At 35.7% G+C, this 20,238-nt stretch overlaps 1 protein-coding gene across 2 annotated transcripts in view; it reads right to left on the bottom strand.

The window, feature by feature from the left end:
* PPP2R5C (protein phosphatase 2 regulatory subunit B'gamma) overlaps nt 1–20,238 on the bottom strand; it is a 55,854-nt gene that overhangs the window by 16,474 nt on the left and 19,142 nt on the right. The window contains exons 2-7 of one of the 2 annotated variants that reach the window (XM_009280843.2): nt 16,293–16,492; nt 8,262–8,372; nt 7,558–7,650; nt 7,331–7,461; nt 4,732–4,791; nt 1,774–1,882 (exon numbers count right to left, since the gene is read on the bottom strand). In XM_009280843.2, the coding sequence (XP_009279118.1) occupies nt 1,774–1,882; nt 4,732–4,791; nt 7,331–7,461; nt 7,558–7,650; nt 8,262–8,372; nt 16,293–16,492 (704 nt within the window). The remainder of the gene's footprint in view (nt 1–1,773; nt 1,883–4,731; nt 4,792–7,330; nt 7,462–7,557; nt 7,651–8,261; nt 8,373–16,292; nt 16,493–20,238) is intronic. The other variant, XM_009280844.2, reaches the window with a different exon arrangement.

Raw genomic sequence — 20,238 nt, 5'->3', positions numbered from 1 at the left:
GCTGATTTAATAAGTATTTTCTATTTCATAACCTAAGTTAGTTAAAAATGCATTGAACAGTTGTAAATCTTAGGATTTTCTATATATGAGAACTAATAGTAACTATGCATATCAATGTAAAGCTGATGCACGCTGAGGCTGAATTATGGTATTTACCAACTTCAATTCTGAAAATGAGACTGTGTATCTGTGCCTAAACGGTGAACTATTACATCCCTTTCACTCGATAGGCTGATAGTCCCAAAGTAAATGGGAGGATCACTGCACACCTCATGAACTGTTTAACCATTTTTCTAATGTCTCTCCATTTATGGAAGTTCAGCTGATGAGCCCAATTTCTTTCCTGGTTTTGATGATTGCTACCAAGAATGTCCCTAGGTAATCTGAGGAAAGTACAAAGATTATTACATCTAGTGTTCTCCACTATTCTAAAGTAAATTTGAATTGAATATAGAAATTAGCTTCTTCATGTATATCTGGATTTGGCAGCAAATCCTTCTGAATACCTGCCACTGTTTTGATGTGAATTTTTGTGGTTTTACTCTGGTGTTTCACACACTAAGCTCACTTGACGTGCCTCCTCATTTCATTCAGTAGGACATGTAAGAGAGGCATCCCTATGTCACTGTCTTCTTTTTACTGATAGTAATGAGGAATGCAAATCACCTGAAGGTTTTGGAGAATTAGCTTGTGAAGTAAGGGGAATAGATAAAGACCAATCTGTCTCAGGCAGGTAGAAGAAAAGGTGGCGATCACAAATGTCTGCACTACTTGAGAGAAAGGTCTGACTGGCCACACCCCAACAGGTTTTGTTCACAGCATTAGGAAAAAAGGGAAAAAAATCTTTTGAAATGGGAGCCACTCTAGCCTACTATGTCAACAGGAACTGATGTGAGCCCCAGTAGGCAAGATACAAAGCAAATGCTTATAAGCATCTCTAATTGCTAGAGAATTGTAATTATACAAATGGTGTTCTTAAAAATACAAGTTGTTAGTAATTTTATTTGAAGAAATGGTACTTAAAACTTGGAGAACTTGAACTTACATAAAAAATGTTGAACTTTCAAATTATAGAAACAAAGCTGTGTAACAACCTCTCACGGAGAAAATTTCAGCACGTCACAATAATACCGTGGTTTTTCTAACATTGTATGATTTCCCACTCCCCTAGGAATTCTGAATGGAACTAGAACTCAGCACAGAAAACATACAGCTGGTTTAAAAGCACGATACAACTCAGATGTCCCCTTTTTGTCTGTGTACTTCTAAAAAGATCTATTGAATTAAATAATGATGTCCTAGTAAATGCCCAATTCCTTTCAAAACATCAACAGTTGTAAGGAACTGAATTCAGCTGAAATTCTCCATGTAGTTTAGAAAATGCTGTTTATAGATGACACTCATTAAAACTGTACTTTTCTGCAATTTATGTATGTCTAAACATTACAGACAAGAACAAGATAAACAAAAAATTCTGTATGTGGGTAAATATCAAGAATTCTCACATTAATCAACTACTTCATGTGTTTCATCTATAAACACTACAGTGCTTTTAAAAAAGGTATTTATTTATTTATACACGCACATATATATTTTTTTTCCTCAACAAGTGAAGCATTATAGGTACATACATTAAATAATTTCCCCAGGGCCACTTAGCAGGGAAATGTTGGAGCTTAGAACAGAATCCACGTCAGAATGACCAGACTCCCCCTCACCTCTCTAGGCAAACTTACTTTAACACTAGTATGAAAAGTGCCAAACAAAACCTACCTGTGGATGGTAGACACTGAGTGATTTCACTTTGTGCAATGGTAACAAAACCTTCAATAGGAATATTTTGTGCTCTTCTTTTAATGGTAAGGCAAATCCATTAATTATGCTGCCAGGAAAAGAAATTTAAAAATAAAAATCACTAATTATGTAATATCTGCACTACTGTAGAGGACCTTGTTTTCATCGCATGTCTTTCTGCAATCTCCTGGAGAACATGATGCAACAGAAAAATTTACAAATTAAGCATGCTATTTAATTTTTGATCCAGATCTCTAAAGATTACAAACTAATAGTCAAATCGACCTCTGCCCATCCCTCACCCAAGTCTTTCACAGGTCCCAAATTCATCTTTCAAGCAACATATATGACTATACCTACACTTCAGATTCCAACCTTCACTATGAACTATTTACTATCATCAAAATTTTGAATACATATTTCTCCCAGCTTCTTCATGGAATTAAAGAATGAACCAGAGGCTGGATGTAGAAGAGATCAATCCAGGACAGCAGACAAGTCAAAACATGACTTCTGCTAAAATATTACTATTTCTGCAAGACCGTAGCATATAACCTAACAGCATCTCAACACATGACATCCCAGTTCCAGGTGAGTGCAGATGTGGCTCAATACTGGGCCAATGGCACCTTTACCTAAAAACACAGTACTAGAACATTGTTTTGTGTTCACTCACTTTGCTAGCATTAACATCAGTTAAAACATCCAGAATCCTATTGCCCATTTACTATTTTAAATCCTATTTTATTCATTCTAATGCTTTTCTCTTCACTAATAAGGACAGAAGGCACCCAGGCAAAAGGAACCTGCCAAACTTATCTTAAAAAAACACATTAAAAAAAATCAGTTACATATATTTCAAATCTCAGAAATCAGATGATGTCCCAGAATTAAAGCTTGCTAAATAACACCTGCTGACCCTTGCTGCGCATGCTTAAAATAATTTTCACTAGTAATGACTGCACAACTATTCTGAGGATACGAGGTTATTCCTCCTGAAGTCTCTCAGTGCATAATATCAAAACCCCATTTCTCCATTAACATTTCTATGGTGTTCTTGCCACAACTTCCACATACTCGACAAATATACATTAACTTCATTCAAAAAAAGAAGTTTCTCCAAGATGTTTTACGGGTTGTTAACCACAAAGAGGAGCAGAACTGTAGGGCAAGTTTGGCCTCGATTGAGTGTGAAGAAATTCTTCAATCCTGTCACGAGATGATTGTCAGAAAAAACATAACCACAGTATTAGTTCCTACTCGAAGTGTTCATTTGTCCAGTATTATATAGCACTTAGCAAAGGAAAAGAATGAAATCCAGTACTGCAGCATGAAATTCAATTCCTCTCTACTTCTGACAAGTCAAAACCCAGGAACCCAACTGAAAACTGTTACTCATACGAAGCTCTTTGTCAACAACAAGCTGTGTGAAACTCCTTAATGGATCGGAAGAATAACCAATACAGAACAGTTACAGCTTGGAAGCCTCATTTAGCTACTAGAAATTTTGATTTGGAAACCTGAGGAAAAAAAATACTTAACTTTTAAATTTGTAACACTTAAAGCTAACCTCACAAAACCATGAATGAAAAAGCTGGTGACTTAACTAACAGTTTTGAAGATTTAGCTCCCTATGCTAGTATTTAAGCTTTACAGAGTCTTCAGTATATCTTGATGAGTATTACTTGATTACAGTATGTTGAAGTAATGATGGATATGTAACTCCTTTATTCATTAAACATTTCATTGAAAATTAAATAACTATTCTGGGCAGACATGTAGACCTAGAAAATTTTAAAACATCTTTCTAATTTCAACAGCATTCTAGGCTGCATTAGGAACAGCATTGCCAGCAGGTTGAAGGAGGTGATCCTTCACCTCTGCTCAGCCCTGGTGAGACACATCTGGAGTGCTGGGTCCAGTTCTGGGCTCCCCAGGACAAGAAGGATGTGGATGTACTGGAAGGAGTCCAGCAAAGTGCCACGAAGATAATGAAGGGGCTGGAGCATCTGACATACAAAGAAAGGCTGAGAGAGCTGTTTAGCCTGGGGAAGAGAAGGCTCAGGGGGATCTTACCCGTGTGTACAAATACCTGAAGGGATGGTGTGAAGAAGACAAAGTCAGACTATTCTCAATGGTGCCCAGTGAAAGGGCAAGAGACAATGGGCACAAATTGAAACACAGGAAATTTCATTCAAACATAAGAAAAAAACCTTTTTATTGTGAGCGTGGTAAAACATGGGAGCCCGTTGCCCAGAGAGGTCGTGGAGTCTCCATCTTTGGAGATAGCCAAAGCCCAACAAGACACAACCCTCAGCAACCTGCTCTCGCTGACCTGTTATTTTTATATGCAAAAATATGGAAACACCATAAAGTAAACCTAACTAAACTTTTAAAGAGTATTAATGTATAAAAAACAAAAGTTTGCACATGGATTAATCAGTTGATAAAAAAACCACACTGGTTTTGACGAGGCTATCAGCTTTAAGTTGTAAAATTTTAGTTTCAAGGGCTTTCAGATGCATCACTGAAGTTTGCTATATAATGGGCTTAACAAAAGAAGGTTTCTGAAATTTCGTAACCTATGCTTCCTTTGTTTACCTGCTATGCATTTAGCCATGTTAGAAGAATTTCTGAATAAATTTCAACTAATTACATGTTATTTGTAGTTGCTTTACAACTAATATTAATTACAAGGATCCTAAGCTAGAAAATAAGACTTTAAAAATAAGATGTAAAAAATTGTCACATCCCAAAATGTTGCCACAGGGTTCAAGTTTTTGCTGTTTCTGCAATCTTATTCTCCTCGTTACAGCTTTGCCACATGATATGAACCTATTTTAATCTTGTCTCAAAGCAATCTGCAATCCCCAACTTTATTTTTAAAGTCTCCTCTGAAGGCCAAGCAAGTTTAAGTAAATAAAACCTACAACTTACCTTCCCAGTATTTCCAGTAATTCTGCTATGCCATTGTGATGTTCTGTTTCATAAATAAACCTAAATAAATGAAAAGTTTTACTCAGTTACTGCTGAAGAGAGATACAACTCTAACACCAAGATCCCCATCTAACATTACAGGTAGCCTTGACCTCCCAGGTTTTAGTCACTCAGTAAAAAGAAAACACAAGCACATAGTGGAAAAGAAACTTGGTGGAAACATAAATCAATAGCACATTAAGCTGCTTTCAATGTTCACGCTTGCTCTTTTCTCCCACATTTAACAAGGGCAGCATGCACTTGAGCTTTTTCCAAAAATCATATTCTATGCCATTTTAATAATGCAAAACTGAACACAGCAAATAATGCTTTAAATATTAAAATAATACAAGAGCATCTGGCATAATCAAATGCCATGACTCAACCTTCTATAGCACATGCAAGCACAAGGTGTTCAAACAGTTACTACTTATGGATCTAAAAAGCTCTTTAGCATTACAGACTTCTGTGCATACAAAAGGCTCTGTAATAAACAGAGGAAGTAAAATTTTCCTGAATTTTCTGTTTACAGAGCACTGTAATTTACTAGGCAACCACCTTTCCACCCTTCTTCCCAATTGCCTGAGTGTAAATTTATTGAGAAAGTTCTATGCACAACTTCAGGTATTTTGCAAATAGTTATAAAAAAAAATACTTAGGAGAAAATAATTCCACTCATTAGAAAATATTTTTCTATTTGAAAATTTGTTATAGACTGACATATTATCAGCTACTTTTAATCCAGAATATTTGATGTGACTGGCTTTTTCTCCTTAAAAACCCTTTCCATATAATTTAGGACAACAATTCCAAGCAAAACTAAAGACAATGATACAAAAAGCTTTGGACTGAATTAATAGGAACATACCAATTTAATAATTTTTATAAAAATATGTTTTAAATTAGAAAAAGATAAGATTAATGTACTATTGGGACAGAATTCATGCAATTCTGGTCAGTGACTAAAAGACAAATAAAGACCACACATTTCTTCGGTAAGCACAGTAACAAGCTGACGACTTGCAGGAAAAAGTATAAGAAAAGGAAAGATTTTGAAAAATTCTACACATACTTTAAAAGCTTATCATGCACAATCCACTAATTCAAGACAGAAGTTGAAACAACTTTCCTCCCTGGCACTCATGTCCAGGAACACTAGTTTACATTTGGATGCAAAATATTTCAACTTCTAGCTCCTAAGTATTATACAACTAAGTGAGGTTTTCTGTAATTTTTTTTTCCCTACAGCTTGGTATAGAAAGGTAGTCTCTGCAGTACAAATTATACAATCCCCCATATACATTTCAGATTGAAAACATATTTTTGTACAAACTATTACAAATAGTTGATCTAATGACCAGAACATTTCTTAGTCTTTCAAAAGCCTTGCACCAGAACTATCTGTGTTTGAAGACTTTGCTTCCATTATCCCTGAAAGTAAAGTGCAAGAAGCGGCAAATAAAAACACTGTTCAGAAGTGCATTATAATACCCTGTGATGCTGTTGTACCATCTGGTTCAGATATTTTACAATATTATGCATTTTGGAATAAATTTAATAAAATCTATGTGTGGGGAAAAAAGTTTACATCTTCATTTGAAAGATACACCTGTACATTTTCCTTAGGACATACTGGCTCTTGACACATCCAGTCAAGAGCAGTTGTCTCCAAGACAGCAAAGGCTTACTAATTATTTTAAAGTAGGCCCTCTGTATCTCTTCTAAAGGCTTACTTGTTACCATCGACAGGGAAGATAAGCTCCCTCTACAGCTGGTACTGCTGCGTGCCATTCATGAGATGGTATGGATGTGGCAGCTTTTTGCTATTTTCTTAAAGGGGTAGCATCACACATTCATTTTGGGATGAAAACAACAGTGGTAGAGAAAAAGGGAAGCAGGATGGAAGGAGTGCAAAACACATAATTATTTGTAGAAAAGAGAAGCGTACCAAAACTAAAAGACTTAAAAAAAAAAAAAAAAAGGCACCACAATCTTGCATTCACACTTGACATAATGGCAGTAAAAATATACTTCTAAAGACCTTTAGGAATACAATGGATTAATTTTTCATCTTTACACTTTTTGTATCAGGGATAGTACTACAGTTTATTCTATGGCAATTAAAAAAATATTTCACGAGCCCTAAATGGTACATCTCAGTTCTGAGGAAAGAAAAGGCAGTAAATATGTTGCTTCGGGCAAATTCTAGATCTCTCAGTCATTCGATTTGAGCCCAGCTTCTGCATTATGAAGAACTACATTTTATTAAGGCACTACTGTAATACAAGTACTACTACCCAATAATAAAAAAAAGCCTCACAGATGAAAATTCCAAACCACCTACTGAATCACATACAAACTCAAACTTAAGATGCCAAATTTATGCTGTGTGCAAGACTACCCCAATTTAAATCTCCCAGATTGGTGTTAATTATTGTTAGATGTAGCAATATTGGGTATAAACTTACTAAGAATTAAAAAAATTGCTAGCAGTGTCTTGGGGAGTTTTTTTAGTTGTATACCTGATCACATGCACCATAATACAAAGATATTGACATACCTATAAAATATATTATTAATTTGTTTCCGGATGTAAGCTCTTAGGCCTAAGAATTTCCCATATATTCTGTGAAGAGTTGTTTTAAAAAAATCTCTTTCACAAGGATCTTCACTGTCAAAGAGCTCTAAAAGCTGCGAAGAGGGAAAAGAAGAGATGCACCTTACTTGAATCTAATGCATTGTAAAATAATTTAGAGCTTGAAGTTAAAAATTCTTTTTTTACCTCACCTGTAATACAAACTTTTGATCAATATATTTCTTAGCTATATTAGGTTGGAAATCTGGAGATTCTAAAAACCTTAAGAAAAATTCATAAACAAGCTGAAAAAAAAAACCCAACAAAAAACAGTATTAGTCTTTTAAATAAAGAACCATTTTATAAGCAGCACATTACCAAAATTACTAATTAGTTCTTCAGAACTGCACTATGTTTTTATTTATATACCACATAGTAAAAGCTTTGCTCTTGCTCTCCTGACAAAGTACAAGAACTTATGGTTCTTTAAACTGCATTGAAATTCTGTTGAGCTCCATCACTAGATTTTACTCAAGTGACATACAGTAATCTAATATTCATCATGCCCAGAAGTACGTGTTTTGAAAATTCTCTGTTCTCCTCTGTTTGTCACGGTACCTCTGAAAGCTAGAGCTGTGCCAGAGTTGGATCAAAGCATTCATAGTGACAAACTGAAGCTCATTTAAAATCAAAGCAGTTACACCTGTACCGCAAGAAACGAGTCTTTAACCTCTAATATACTAACTGAATTTTTTTTCAAAGATTATCAGTTTAAATTCAAGAAATATTTAAATATTGCAGAGAAATGTAATTGACTTGAGATAAACACATAAAACGAAATGATTCTGAGTCAATAAACAATGACTTTAATGTCAAAATTTTGTTGGACTATGGCTTCATAGTCTTCTTTAAATACCTGTAGATGAGGCCATGCAGCTTCTAAAGTTGGTTCATCTTCCTCTGGATCAAATTCTGCTCCCGTTGGATTGGAAGATGGTGGTAATGTTCGAAACATATTAACTGCAAACTGAAATCACATGTGCCTTTAAGAATTTTGAAACAAGCGAATGATTAAAAAAAGACTTCAAAGACTGTTTTGACTAAGAACGCTTTACATGAACTATTTTAATTAATATTTGCAAAAATACAAGCTATATTAAGTTTAAACAATAATGAGGTACATTCATTCTTCTTTAAAGATTTCTAACTTGCAGAACACTTTTCCACGCAGTACTCTTTAAAGCACAAACCTACTGTCAGGACATGTTTTATGAGGATATTGCTCTGATCTCTTTACACGCACGTTTTAAAAGCCCAAGCAAATGTATATAAAACATTTACACAAATATTTTTAATATATACACTTTACAAGGCCTTGCAACAACCTGAAAAAGTGGAAGTCAGAAGCAGAGATGCAAAACAAAGATTACCCGCAACTGTTGTTCTCTGTAAAATATTATCAGTTTCACACCGTGGGTATACACGGTGTGTATGAGAAACACTTCAAAACCAAATTCCTCCCTTGCCCTCTTAGTGGTATTTCTCTTAAACCATGTCCATCTACCTGACATCATGGAGGCACTGAGGGGGGAGAAATGCACATCCTAATCCTTTAATCTTTCACTTCATCTGAATTCTCAAACCCCTGAAAACCGTTTAGCATCCTCATGGAAGTAGAGCAGACTACAAAGACGAATTGCTTTTCAAGTTGTTGATATACACACAGATAAATTATTTTCGTGTTTCCAAATGCTTGTCTAGACGCACATTCATACTGTGTATGAACCAAAGCCCTTCACAAACCCCTTTAACACGAAGAGAGTTTCAAAGTCCCTAATAAAGACAAAAACCCCATTCCCTGTCATATGGACAGAAAACTTTTCTATGAGGTCCTGTTCTAGGCAAAACAATCTCATCACTAAATGCATGTGAATAATCACATTTCTATCAATTTATACAATGCATATAATTGCAAACGCAAAGTAAAACACATTTGTTGGCCAAAAAAAAAAAATCTTACATGATTTTTGGAATAAATTTAGCATGCATTCTCAAGAGTAACCTTACCTAGAATGGTGCAAAGGTTTAAAAGGTCTGCAGTATCCTAAATTCTCCACCTGAAATGATAGCTAGCAAAACCAGCTGGCTTCTCTGTGGACCAGAAAGGAACAACTAGCTAGTGATTCAAACGATTGTTCTCACACCCTGAAGAGTTAATGATTAAAACTTTACTGAGCAAGTTGGAGGGAACAGGTTTCTGTGCATGCCAGCAAGAAAACCTGAAGAAGCCTTTATCTGTATATGCAAGACAGCTATGGCTGTCAGTACTGAAAAAAGACTAATTCCTCAATTCCACTTGTAATCCAGAGTATTAGGTAGGGCAGACGTTGGTAGGAGACAACCAAATTGCTGAGCAAGTAGAAAAACATAATCTATTTAGCCGCATAAGTGCACCCAATAGAGACTTACTTGTTCTATTTTGTTCCTTACTCATTATCAAGCCAGTACCAAGCAGCCTAAACATTTTTGTATAGAATAAAAAATCATAAAGATCAATTCAAGTTAGTATATGGTCCCCAACTGCCTCCACTACTTCAAAATGATCCTTTGAGACAAATGCCTCAGTCTCTCAGCAGCGTGAACACACTGCAGAAACGATGAGAAGACTGCCAAAATAAAAACATAGTGGTGTATTGTCCTAACCCTTCATAATAATTGAGTATATTAGGCTCCATAAAGAAATTCTCTTCAAGTCTATTCCTACTTAGAATACTAAAGTCAATTCTGCTTTCAAATACACAGATCATTTTGTGCTTTATAAAAATACTAAGATATTTTAAAGTAAATTTTGGTAGACTTTTGCTCACAATGAGAATAGTGGCTATGCTGAATGGAGATCTTGGACAGCCTGCTCAAACCTGATTTATCAAATCAGCTGCAGCTGGCTGCATGGAGCTTCAGCATAAGGCATACATATACTCCATTCTAAATATGTACCACAAGTACTGGCAAGAGTTAACCTATATATTGTTATTGATATTCTATTGCTGTAACAGATTGGAGGTGTCTTTTTGCAACTATTTAGGGGAAAATCTGAGAATACATTTCCTAAGTCTGGTAAAGTAAGAGACAACAGGGCAGAGAAGCTGATTTGCCAGGAAAAAGAAAATTCTTTGCAAAAGGCTACATCACCAGGAGCAGCAGAAACATTTACAGAGCCTTTTCAAGAAAACCAATACTTGGCTCAGCAAACATGCCAGTACAGGGCATCTCCAGGACCAGCTAGGAAAAAGAAAAGATTACTCCATTGGAACTTGCACTGAACTGAATGTCTCATTTGAGGATGCAAAAGAACACTTTATTTACTTCATCAGCTGATAGGTTCCTAAGCTTTCACCAAGTGTATAATACAGCTCAATTTAAGGAAAAAACCCTAAAGCCTACAAGTTTGAGTTTACTTATAATGTAGCTATTCAGAATGCAAGGTCTACTCCAGTATCACATTTAAAATCTATTCTTTATGCCACAATTTCAGTCTTTATGTTCAAATTCCATCACCAATAATAATAATCACATGTGCCATGCATGCATTTTTATTCTTTTCTCAGGTTTTAGTGAGGTTTTTTTTCATTTTTTTGTATGTTTGGTTGGTTTGGGGTTGTTTGTTTGTTTTTTTAAATAGCATCAAAGCTTTCCTGCTGGTAATTTGAAGATTACTCGAAAGCTCTGAAAGATTAAGCTGTCTCAGTTTGAAGATGCTACTTTGCAGAGGAATGCATTCCACCCATCTTTGGTGGGATTCTGGGAAGAGCAACAGAATGTCATGTTTCGCTCTTCACATTCTGACTTCTTCTCATTAACACCTCCATTCACAGTTTAAAATAATGCCGTGAATTACCTATTAACTGCCAGGGCTAAGGAGCATATGTATGTGCTGTCCTGCCTTCTCACATCTGACAGATGGCAGAGCAGACAGTGGGAGGCAGTATGAAACTGCATCAGCTAAATCTGCAAGAATTACATCATATTCCCATGAAGGAAAAGTCATGCTCATGCTCTGTTTTTCTTCAGAATATTTCTTCATTTCAGCAACTGAGATGTAAGTCTGATACAGACTGAGACTGGCATATCAGAGTAAACACTATTTCAGAGAATTAAAAGTAAAGCTAAAATATCTTTATGTTCCCCTTTTTAAAAGCATGGACATCAAGCAACTAACAACCTCCAACCTTTGTTTAAAAACATACGGTGAAAATTTACATACTATTTCAGAGAATTAAAAGTAAAGCTAAAATATCTTTATGTTCCCCTTTTTAAAAGCATGGACATCAAGCAACTAACAACCTCCAACCTTTGTTTAAAAACACAAGATGAAAATTTACAGTGATCAGTGGTCTTCCAAGAAAACAAATCTAGGAAGACTAGACTTGAAATTTAAAACTTGCTAAGGTTGTTAAGCAAATGGAAGAATAATCAGCCTTTTCTAGATGAGAAAGTCTCAGGCTCTCGCTATAAAGAAGAAAAGCCAGGTCATGTAAGGTGTTAGGTACAATGTATTATATTTTTTATTTTTGAGAATATCAAATGGAAAGAGTGAAAACCCAAAACCAGAATAATATGTTCCATGAGCAATGGAACCAATGAAGCCTGATTTGATCTGTTTTGTGTTTTATATCCTTGACCAACAGAACACAAAACTGCTCAAATCAATGTGCAGCATCTCTCGGTGAAAGCACAAACTTGAAACTCTCTTGTCTATTAAGCCACTGAAATTTAGGAAAACTTACAATGAATTAATACCAGTAAGACCTTTACGTTTCTGTCAAATGGCTGATCTTTTTCCTAACGTCTCAGTCTTTTGCCCAAACATACAAGACACAAGCTGCAAAGCCTGATTTCCTCTAAGGCCAAATTCCCACAGAACTACTAAGTAAACATAGCATAACTTAAACACATGCCCTCCCCCCCCCCCCAATGTATGAAATCTGAGTCTTTATGAAAACTGGGCTAGTGTGCCAAAATTCTCCCTGTGCTGTTAGCACTGACAATACTTGACTCCAAAGGACACAACTTACGAGATGGGAAAACAAAAAAGGAAAAGCAAACAACTTGTGTTTTTAACACTTCACAGATAATGTTTGCTGTAACGGTAGTTATGCACCCTGTTTTTCTGGTGGCCTCTTTTGTATAACACTGGAGAATATTTTCAAGCAAATAAGCATCAGAGATATCATTACACATTTTCTCCTCCCTTCTGCTGAGCAGTCTGAGTGAAGCCTGACATGAACAGCTCTGAACGACAAGCTATATAATCTGAAAGTCTGTGCCTTCTATATTCACGTGAATAAAGCTATCCTAATAGCTAAATAGAGCCACAAATAGTACACTTCTATTCACAGTAACATCCCTTATTCTAGACCAAAGATCAGAGTAAAAAAAAACCAAAACCCCACACCCACAAAACTCTCAAAGCAAAAAAAAAAATCAACCTCCCCATGTGTATAACTGAGTACGCAATTTCATTTGCATAATGCATGAAAAGTTGCAGCGAAAACTGCTTCAGTTGCTGAAAATACCTAGTTATAAAATTAGATCTGTTCCCATATATTATCAATTTTAAAAGTAATATTAGCTATATGCTTCACAAAAATGTTAATTTACCATCCACAAGTACTTCATCATCATCACCAAGGAAATTATTCTGAGCGCTACAGAAATAAGCAAGCCATATTTATACAAGGTTTTGATCTACTTCTTTCTCAGAACACTACAACCCTGGACCTCCACATCCAGTACTGCCCTAGCCTGCTCTCTTCAATACCCTCTGGCTGGCTAGCTGGGGAAGTGAATATCCATATTGATGTTCACTTTCATAGTCCCACTTAAAACAGACACAATCCAGGTATTACCCATCCTTTCCTGAGATGGAAAGCAGCATTAATTTGGGTCTGTATTCTACATAGCTAGCAATTCTCACAAAGTTCTACAAAACTAATAACCTAAATGTCTGTGGTTCTGACAAACTACTGCACAACAGAACATTCTCATAAAGCCCCGTTTTCTTCAAAAGCCAAGCTAAAAAAAAGGCACAGATTCTTATTTAGAAAAGGATATATAACAGATGCTTTTGATCAAAAAACCTAAATTTCTCATTTACATTTACAAGATTTATTCAGACATTTGACTACGTCTTATAGTTTTGAGAAGAGGTAAGTTCCTGCTCTGAGGCTAATCAATCCAACCTTACTATAATATACGTGAGAAATGGAACTTGTTATACAAGCATCTAATAAAAACATTTCCTTTCCCATCACATCTTTGCTTACAAATGTAAAAGGAATTTGAGGGACATATCAGCTGGCTCTTTGAGGAAGAAAGGGAAGAAACTCTTGGATCCACTCTGGAGAATAACATTAAATCCATTTTAGAAATTAATTTATCTCATATCTTTTGAAAAGGAGACTTATGATGAACATTAAATAATTGAACTAAGCCACTAGATAAATATATAGCTTAAAGACAAGATCTTACTATAAATTAGCCCAGGACACTTGAAGCAAAAGAAGAAGGGCGAGGGTGGGGCGGATGGACATGACGTGAGCACTAGAATTGTAAAGAATAAAGAAGAACCAGATGATAAGGTAGATGCTTCTCTTGTCAGAAAGTATATTTGAAGCTATTGAAAAGGAAAAATATTATTTTATTATTATTAAACAGATAACTTGTGAAATTCATTGCCCTAAGTGTTTGACCTAAATAAGATGTTAACAAAACCAAAGATCAGACACAAATATATATGCATGTATATCTATACATACTCATACATAAATGCGTAACCTCCAAATTGTGAAGATGAACAGAATGGCACAGTAAAGTCCTAATTCCTATGCCAACTACCAACTCCACAAACTTTCCAAAGCAAAACCACTCTCAAATCCAAGTATTTCTTGATTACATTCATCATTTTACTGAAAACACTATTCCTTATTAATATAATTCAGTGGCAGCAGCAGCACACAACTCATCAACGTCTCTTGGAAAAGTCTTCAAGTACAAAAAGACATTAGATTTATTTTTCCTTAAAATCCACACAATCAACTTAAATCTACTGCTAGAACTTAGCAAAAGTACACCTCAACCTACGTGTACGTGCTTGAAAGAAAGCAGCTGATAATACTACTGCAGGAGGAATACAGCTCTTTCAGAACAGACAACCAAAAGAAAATTGTTTCATAAAAGCAGCCTAAAAAACCCTGCTATCTGAATTTAACCTTAAAATACTAGTCCAGGTGCCTTCACTGACAGTGTCTATCGCAGTGATGTATAAGTCCCATGCAAGGAAACCCCACACCCTTCAGAACCTTGCACATAAAAGGCATTTTAAATTCACTGAAAGAATTTTCAATCAGATGCTGTGTGCTCCCAGCAAAATACTGGCAATTAAGATAGCATAGAAATTCTGCACCAAGATTTATTAAACTGACCGAAGTGCAGACTTTATTACCATTAATTGCATCTGAAATTGAAGAAGGTATATATTCTCCTCAGCCAAATGTATTCTGGCCATAACTGACAGAGGAAGACAATGTAGGCACATAAAGCAAAAGTTATGAAATTATGGGCAGTTAAGACTTCTTATGCAGAGCAAACACTGATGTCTGACATAGATATTCAAGAACTCATCGTGAACTCCATTTTACCTAAATGAAGCCTCCGCAAGCTTATTTTCTTTCATAACTCCCCTTTCATCAGTGTCAAGTATTCCAAAACAAGCAATCAATTAGCAAAAACCAGAGATATAAATAAGCTATCAAGACATGGGAAAAGCCATGATCCCACATCTCCTCATTAACCATACTCAATGCTTTGTGTACGTTTGACATTTAGAGTTATATGTAATCCTCATATACTCAGAAGTTCTCATGAAAATAACTTCTTTATCAGTAAACACGGCTGATTTAGATAACAAGCAATCTTCAAAATAAGCAACATCTTTCATACTATAAATCCTTAGAATCTTTGAAGAAGATTCAAAGTCTCTGATTTGTAGGAGGACCTCAAAATTTGACTGAGTTCATATTTATGTTAAAGATGCGCTGTTTTCTCATCCCCCTGAAAATTAACCCCAAGCTATAAAGTCTCGGGAAAAACCGTCATGTCACACATGGTCAAGAGTTCTTGTAGGCTTAGTAGTCAGCTATTTTAAAAGATGCTTTCTGTTCTCAGTATGTTGCAGACAACAGCTACAGACCTCAGCCCAACTGCTACTCCAGGCAACTGGTGTCTAGTTACCCCAATGAGAGCTGAAAGGCTCTCTTGTAGTTTCACGGTCTCCTCCTCTGGAGTGGACTTAGGCACGACAGAAAAATAAACCAGGTCTAGCTGGCTAGGATTTGGATAGTGAGCAGGGAGCCATCCTGTGTACTGAATAAGGTCTGATTCTCACCTCTGGATACAGATTAAAATTAATCGCTGATACTGAATGGGATTACATAAGATTAAGTGTTAAGCTTGCACAGGTGATCTGAATTCTAATCTAATTTTTTTTCAAATTTTCAGTATTGCAATTTAAATTTTTTTTTAACAGCTAGATGTATTTAACTTTCCTCCCTATTTTTATAAACACCTATTCCAAAAAAGATCTGTGGGGAAAAAAAGCAAACCCCCCCCCTTTTTTTTTTTAAATACCAGATTTCATTTTTACCAAATTAAACCAGAATTTACTCCTGTTTCATATACGTGTCTAGTTTCTATCTTATAAAGAAGAGAAATCAACACTGGCAATAGGATTTAAAAGCACTGTTATATTACCATTTTGCAGATGTGCAAACATAGTTGGTCTTTTTTGAAGATTTCAGTAAGATTTCTTAAGATAAATTAATACAGCTGAAGAAGAAACTGTGAATTAAAAAAAATTCAAAATAGTTCTCATTGTTAAATCACTTACCATATGTACTACTTCAGGGTAAATAGGTTCTGTAATCACATTGCGATTGTGTGTGATATATTCTACCATTTCACTTAAAGCTGCTCGTTTTACTTCCTTCCACTTTAGGTCACTTAGTGGATCAGAAACAAAGTCAAAAAGTACACAACATTGTCGTAACTTCTGGATAAAAAGCTTTTCTTGATCAGCAGGAGGAACATCTGAAAAGTAAAACCAATTGGTTATAAATTATATTGTAGTGGACTTTACTCTTCTCCCCATTTTTACTTCCCGAGACACAGGCATAGCAGTGTTTAAGACTAAAAGCAAGCTTTCTGAATCTTCAAACAACTTTCAGGAATATAATGGTCCAGAGTATGAACCCTAGTAAAATACACGGTACATGACAGGATGATTTAACAAAATTGCAACAGTGATGCATACTTGCCTTTGCCAGAAATAGATAGTGCATGGAAAAAAATATATATTTGAAAAAATGCCTCAAGAAATTCCCCAAGCAGCTCAGTCTGTGTGAAGAATATTATGCCACACTTGCAGAAATACTCTATGTTAATATTAGAGATAAATGGGTGGATCTTCAGTTTCAGCATTAGATTTAAGCCAGACCCACTTTTTAAACCTGGGAGCTCCCACCTCACAAAGTCCATTTTTACATCAAGCGCCTCCTACAACACAACAGGCTGCAGTAACCGCATCTAGGCACAGAACAACTATTCAAATGTTTTTAAACTTCATTAACACAAGAAATATTTAAAGAAACGGGAGCAACACACTTAGGATCTTCAACTATTTGGTCAATTTGTAACACTATTTTGAATCTTTGTTTCACATGTACAAGAGTTAGACTTGCATTATCAATCTAGTGAAGCACTTGCAGGAGGATGTCTGGTTAACTGTGGCCAGCACTGCAAAATTAAACACTGGCCTGCTAAAAAAGACCATACTTAATCACCAAGATGAAGATATGAAAAAAATTAACAGTAAATTTTAAAACAAATTGAGTAAATACCTCATTTGATATTTACTCATTCTTTAATTATCACTCAGACGCAGCTGATAAGAAACTATTTTGATTTCTCTCTTCTGTGATACCTATTGAAAATATTTCATAGGCTTCAGATATCCTGAGACCAGACTCCCTCATCTTCAATAACAAATGGGGGGGGAAGAAAATATTTGTACTCTTTTGGTAACACTCTATAATTCATTGTCTATATCATTGTTATACAGACACTTAACCTTTTGAGACAAAGGTTGCCTTGCCTTATACAGTCTTTGTGCAGTGGCATTTTTATTGTTTGACAAGGATACTTAGGTTATAAAAAAGTTTTTACCTCCCAATTTTCACTTCCTGTGCTTTACACCTTAATCCTCCCTGCTGATCCTCCGTAATTCATTGTTTAGTGCTTGCACGTAAAGCAAAATTAGATTGCACAGTTCAAACTTCCTACACAGAATCGATAAGCAAGTAAGCCACTGCTACTTTTGCCGTCAGTATTTTCCAAAATAATGAATCTTCAAAACAGTAAAAATATACTCACATTGACATAAACCCACCAATTATAATTTGAAACTAAAGTAAGCCTAAATCACTGAGTCCAAATATAGATGTAGAAGTTTAAGTTTAGGTTACTGTTAAGCAAGAACTAACACTAGACTGCTGTTTATAAACATTCACATGTTGACAAATTAAAATACCTCCTACGGCTAATGTTTCAACAGCTATAAAACAGAAGTTATGCCTTTTAAGTTCTACAGAGCTTTAGCCTCCATGCCACAAAACTCTGCATGTGCTTATTTTTCGCTTAAGTAATCCCATGAGCAGTTAAGATGACTAATGCATGTGAAATTTCAGGATCAGTGTTTCAACTTTCAATACGTAGGAAATACTAAAGTAACTGGCCAGAGGTAAAGAAAGCAGTACCGTATTTTGACAGCAGCAAAAATTCACGTCCAATTCAAATGGCCACATAACGACAGTACTAAGCTTAAGAAATGTGAACACACCCTAGAAAGCCTGCGTAAATTAAAACCATAACACATTTTATGTTTCTGCACGACTTTTTTATTGTTCGATATGAACTGCTAAGACGTTAATAGCATGTTAAAACACAGAGTAAGACTAGATTGCCTTTGTAAGTATTTCTGCAGTTTGCTCCCACTTCTTCCAGTTGATGACTTTTCTTTTTCCTTAAGAGTATCATAAAATGCTAAAACTTTCTTAAACACAAACAGCAAGAGCTACCATCAAACAAAGGATTTCAAGTGTACTACTGAATACAAGCACACAGAACCTAACACATGCACGTACAGTCTAATAAACTGAACATCTGACAGATATCTACAGTCCAGTTGATTAGTTAAATACAATGAGTTGCTCTCCTTTAAGTGCCTGACAAACTTCTTAAGATAACAAAAGCTGGAGTAGTTCCTCCCTTTTGCTTTCAAAAGTACTTTTGTTATAATAAATCTGGAGGACGTATTTGGTTTAAAACAGCTGGCAATTTTTTTTTTCCAAGTTATGTACACTGAATTGCTCTGAAGATTAATTCCAGAAAAAGACCTGTAAAGTAATAGCCCTGAAGAACATACAGAACAAAATGTAGCATACGTGAAAGAAAACATAACCAGTTACAGACTTCAGTGTCACCCAGACACCTGGGATAGTGAAGACTTCAAGCACCAGAAAGAAGGTGCTAAATGACAGGTGTCCCTAAACAGAGCAACAACTTTCTGGCAAATAAACCAAAATTCCTGTCCAGTGTTGTGAACAAGTTGAGGGTAATTTAAGCCACACAAATTTTGTTTCTGAATACACAACTTTTGTCTATTTGGATTAAAAACTGTAGCAATGAATAATTTCTTCTGGAAAAAGAATATTTAATTGAGTAGTTTGCATACTGAAAGCCAGCTGAATTTATGACCTGAATATAAAAAGTCTCAGATGTACCAAGTGGTTGGAGTGGTTAACTTTTCCCAATTAACTGCAAAATGGAAAGTGGTTCAACCTGAAGTGTAACAACACAATTTCACTTAGGGATACTGTGCTATGAATGCATAACTCTACAAGATCCAAAGCCTAAATAGAGACTATAATCATACAACTAATGGACATATAATTACAGTGATTTACAGTACACCAACCTGAAAGGAGAGGAAGCATTAAAGCTGTAATTACTACTAATCTCACAAGTTAAAGACTGACAACTAAGAGGGTCAAGAAACACCCTCACAAGGCAAGCAACCTCCCCCGCCATTTATTGTGAAGTGGCTTAACTATTTTAAGCACCTCAGTCAACCTTGTTATTCTAGCAGAGAGATGTTCTTTATACAGACTGAGAACCTCACGTATTTCTAAGGAACTGCATTTTGTTTGTTTGGGTTTTCTTCCCCCCCTTTAGGAGTGTTCATCAATAGTTTTCAAGTGTGCAGACCTCAAATCTCTTGTGGTACTTTTCTGGAGTACTTGCCATCAAATCAAGATCATCCCTACTTTTAAGGTTTGAAAGATTGATTTCAGTATGACAGAAAATAGAAGGTGGGTAAGAAGCTGACCTGAGTAGACCATAATTTTTGTGCAGAGAATGTATGCACACGTGCAGAGCAGCTCCAAGACGCCCCGAGAAGTCATTTATCCTTGTTCACATGCCAGGGACTATCTGGCTATGTTCTTCCAACTAACTGCATGGCGACCTCTACATCACCTTCCACTTCAATTAAGCGATAACCCCCGACTTCCAACTGCTGAAGTTAACTGACATATTTGAAGAAAGTGCCATTAAGTAAAAGCTTCCATAGTTGAGCAACTCTGGTGCTCCATTCCCCAATGACCATGGGAAGGCCATGGTTATTCAGAAGCTACTCCTTACAATTATTCCAAAACTGACATCTGGAGCTATTCACTGAGCAATGCTTTTTAAAAAAAAACCAACAAACCAACCTCCCA

This window comes from Aptenodytes forsteri, unplaced genomic scaffold, assembly GCF_000699145.1.
Source record: "Aptenodytes forsteri isolate BGI_AS27 unplaced genomic scaffold, ASM69914v1 Scaffold193, whole genome shotgun sequence".
Taxonomy (NCBI): domain Eukaryota; kingdom Metazoa; phylum Chordata; class Aves; order Sphenisciformes; family Spheniscidae; genus Aptenodytes; species Aptenodytes forsteri.
This window is presented reverse-complemented; position numbering and strand designations above follow the sequence as displayed.